General features: G+C 36.5%; 1 protein-coding gene across 1 annotated transcript in view; it reads right to left on the bottom strand.

The window, feature by feature from the left end:
- Positions 1 to 1,976: 1,976 nt before the first annotated feature.
- The window catches only part of LOC109399190 (JNK-interacting protein 1), a 70,620-nt gene continuing 68,715 nt past the window's right edge, over positions 1,977 to 3,881 (bottom strand). The window contains exon 5 of the mRNA XM_029870732.2: positions 1,977 to 3,843. Within this exon, the coding sequence (XP_029726592.1) occupies positions 3,771 to 3,843 (73 nt within the window). The 3' untranslated portion in view covers positions 1,977 to 3,770. The remainder of the gene's footprint in view (positions 3,844 to 3,881) is intronic.

The following is a 3,881-nucleotide window of genomic DNA, read 5'->3' as shown; positions in this document are numbered from 1 at the left end:
GGAATCCCAGGAAGAAATTGTAGATGGATTAAATCGAGAAATCCTGAAGGAATTCTAAGAAGGGATCGTGGAGGAACTCTTTGAGGAATCCCTGTAGTAGTTCCTGAAGGAGGAGTTCCTGAAGAAACCCCAGGAGGAATCCCGGGAGCAATTCCTAGAGGCATTCCTAAAGGAATCCCCAAACATTTCCTGGAGAAAATACTGGAACAATTGCTGGAGGAGTTCCTGAAAGAATTGAAAGAGGAACTCCTGACGGAATTCTAAATAGTGCTCCTGGGGTAATTTTAAAAATAATCCCTGAAGTTGTTCCTGAAACTCAAGTAACACACATGTTATATAAAGTTACGACAGCGCAAGTTTTGGTTGTATAGAAGTTTATTTTACGTTATTTCAACACAACGTTAGAATTACGTAAAATAAACTTCTATACAACCAAAACTTGCGCTGTCGTAACTCTATTATAACATGTGTGTTGCTTGGGAAGAAACACAGAAGTAATTTCCGAATGAACTCTTGAAGGATAACCTAGTGGAATTCCTGAAACAATCGCATGAGGAGTTCTTTAGGAAATCCAGGAAACCTATTTTAGAAAAAAATATGAAGGAATCCCGTCTGCAATAATTTGTGAACGTATCAATGTTGGAATCATTGCAATGCATTGGATGGACTCCCAAAAGAATGTTTTGTACAATGTTTTAAGGAACTTCTGGATTAGTTTTGAGCTAATCTATGGTAAAATTTGCTGTAAGGGTTTCTGAAATATATTCCTGCTGAAATACTTTCCAGATATCCAGATTGAATTATTGGGGCGATCTCCAGTGGAATTCTTGAAGGAATGTATGGAGAAATCCCTGAAGAAATCTCTGAAGGAACAGTTGCAGAAATACCTAAAAGAATTTCTGTTGACATTCCTTTGGGAATCCGTGGAGAAATTCCTGGAAGAATCCTTGAAAAAAAAGCACTGGAACAATCACTGGAGGAACCTCTAAAGATATCCCAGAAGAAATTCCCGGAGGAATACCTGGTGAAAGACATAAAAGGAATTCTTGAAAATCTTTCTGCAACAATCCACGATGGAATCACTGAAGAATTCTTGACGATGCATCTTTGTAGAAGTATATGTAAAAATTTCTAAAGGAATCGTGGGAGGAATTCTTGAAGCATTTCTTGGAACAAACGCTGAAACAATCACTATCTGAACCCTGCAAGATGCCCATTGGAAGAATCCTGTGGAATTGGACGAAACTCTTGGAGAAGTTTCTGAATTTACTTAAGATGTCCTTGATATTAAGAATTGTAAAGAAATCCCAGGCTCTTAGCATGACGTTTGTATGAATTGAATACTGATGAAAATTCTTGTAGCAGTAAGAGTAGCACATAACTGCACTCTATAGCAGCATATGGTTCTACAAAGTCCTTCTTTTTCCCTACCGTAACTTGTTCCGGCATATCTGGAAAATTTGGCATTCTGTTTTTGTAGGGAATCGCGCCACTTGGGCGGTGGCTTCTATATTCGTCTGTTTTCCACTATAACTCAGTCAAATTTGAACCAATTGACTCAACTTTTTGAATGTGGTGAGATAGGTATAGTCTCTACCCGTGTACGACATTTCAAGTCGATTGGTTCAAAATTGACTGAGTTATAGTGGAAAACAGACGAATATAGAAGCCACCGCCCAAGAGGCGCGATACCCTATTCCATGAATAAACATCACAAAATTAAGCTATTCAACCAAGCTTGTTATTTGGAAAAAATATATGATAAGATTAAAGTGCTTCTCTTACCCTCTTCGAATGAGTGTAGTTAATCACAGTTGTACCTTTTGATTCCGCCCTATTTTACTTATCCTTTGGGCGGAACTGAAAGGTGCAAATATGTTTACACTCATTTGAAGAAAATAAAGACACTTATGCAATACTATCCCCAACGGCGAATGGCATTCGGATTGAATCAAGAAAAATCACAAAACACAACCTTCATTTTCAAATGTAGTTTTATTTCTCAGTAGTACTGGTCTTTATTGGGGCTGCTGGTGTTCCTGCGCTACTGTTGTTGTTGTTGTTGGAGATATATGTTGGTTTGTAGCTACCCTTTTATTGCATCAGAGGATTTTTCTACGTTCCCATACCTGCCATCTGAGGCTGGTATTTCTTTTTTTCTTCATTTTTGCAGGAATGTATGGGTTTGTTATTATTGTTGTTCGAAAAAGAGAACTATTCAAGTTGCTTTTGTTTTGTGTGTTCTGTGTCAACTGTTTGAAATATTGTTATGCAGTGAAGTAGCAATTTTGTTTCTGGTGAGAATGTAAGTTTATTGTAGGTGAAAATCGATTATTTCATTGTTCTGGATTTGTTCATAATATGATGTATTGATTGATCTTTTTCTGTCAACATTGAGTACTCAAATCATATAACTCTTCACTGATTATGTAATACTTATTTTTTAATATTTTATGTTTGATGTTTTTCATGTCTGAATACAAATTATAAAGCTGTTTTTCTATACATAACAGTTTTGAGTATTGTTTTCATAATTTCAATTTCCAGAATGATCTTGCATGATTTGTTTTTAAATACCGTTGCCTAACTTTGCAGGTTTCTGTTTGGATTAAATATGACGATAACATTTTTGTTTCGGAATATCATGAAATATTTATGATTTTACTATACACAAACGCTTCAATGCTTCCATCTCGCACTTCCAATTCGTTCCGTTCTTGCTAATTACTCGTTCTATTTCAAACATGCAACTCTCTCGAATCCTAATCTAAATCTAACTCGCAAGCACTTGCATTTGCGGCACCACAGAACTCGAAGGCCAACAGCAATTAGATAACCAAAAAGTGCGTTGCAAAGCGTATTCAAAACACAAATTGCCAGTAGAAAATAAATGCCTTTTTATTCGTTTTACAAATCTTCCTGCTCCAACGTTTTCCCCTTGGAATGCTAATGTTTGATTACATAGAGGTGGATTGCACACAGCGTCAAAGACCCGGCCGACCGTTTTCCTTTAGTTTTGGTCCTAGAAAGACCCTGGGAAACTTTTCAGCATGCATCTGTTTGTGTCTCTTGCATTTCATAAAAATACCTCTTTCGCCTTTACAAATTTAGTCTAGTATGTACAGAAACAGCTATATGCTCCCAATCAGCTATTGTTTGAGAATACACAAGGATTGCGTGCAATATTGTTGGATCGCTTCTGCCTTCGAGGAAATAATTCTCTTTTTGGTAGTGATGAAGTTAAAAAATGAGCATTGTTTTTAGTACTACACCATTCTAGCACCACTAATAAATAGATTGATAATGAAAGTTGATCGACAATGGCACAATGATTGCAGAAAATGAAGAGTGCTAGTACGCAACTATCCCTATTGATTTTGATGAGTTGTGATAATTAATTGTATGATTCAATCGAACAACTTTTATTCATGGAAGAATCTTTTGCTCTCTTTCCTTCTAAATGATCGAACTCGTAAATCTCGTTCCCTTGTAGATTGATAAACCTCAGAAATGATTGATAGCGAAGAGAGAAAGATTGGAAAGTTTTCTATAAACGTGAGTAGCGCCAAGCGCGTATTTTCTTTGAATTCTATGCTCTGCCTTTTTCTTTACTCGTTAAATGCTCCATTTTCAAAAGGAAACTAGGTATATACGCCAAAAATTACTTTTCTTCTTTTTATGCACGAATGAGATTACAATACTCTTTGGTTCAATGGTACTCTTGTGTGTAACTTTTCTCGCTGCCAGACTTCGGTTATCCTGCCGCTGATTTACTCTATGTAGATGTCCTCGATTGGATATGCAGTTTCTATGAATTTCTGATAGAACCGTTGAAATGCCCTCCTAGAAAAAAAAAAGAGAAACGTGTGCCTCATTAGGAC

Source organism: Aedes albopictus, chromosome 2, assembly GCF_035046485.1.
Source record: "Aedes albopictus strain Foshan chromosome 2, AalbF5, whole genome shotgun sequence".
Classification (NCBI taxonomy): Eukaryota; Metazoa; Arthropoda; class Insecta; order Diptera; family Culicidae; genus Aedes; species Aedes albopictus.
Note: the sequence above shows the minus strand (reverse complement) of the source record. Positions and strands in the feature narration are given on the sequence as shown.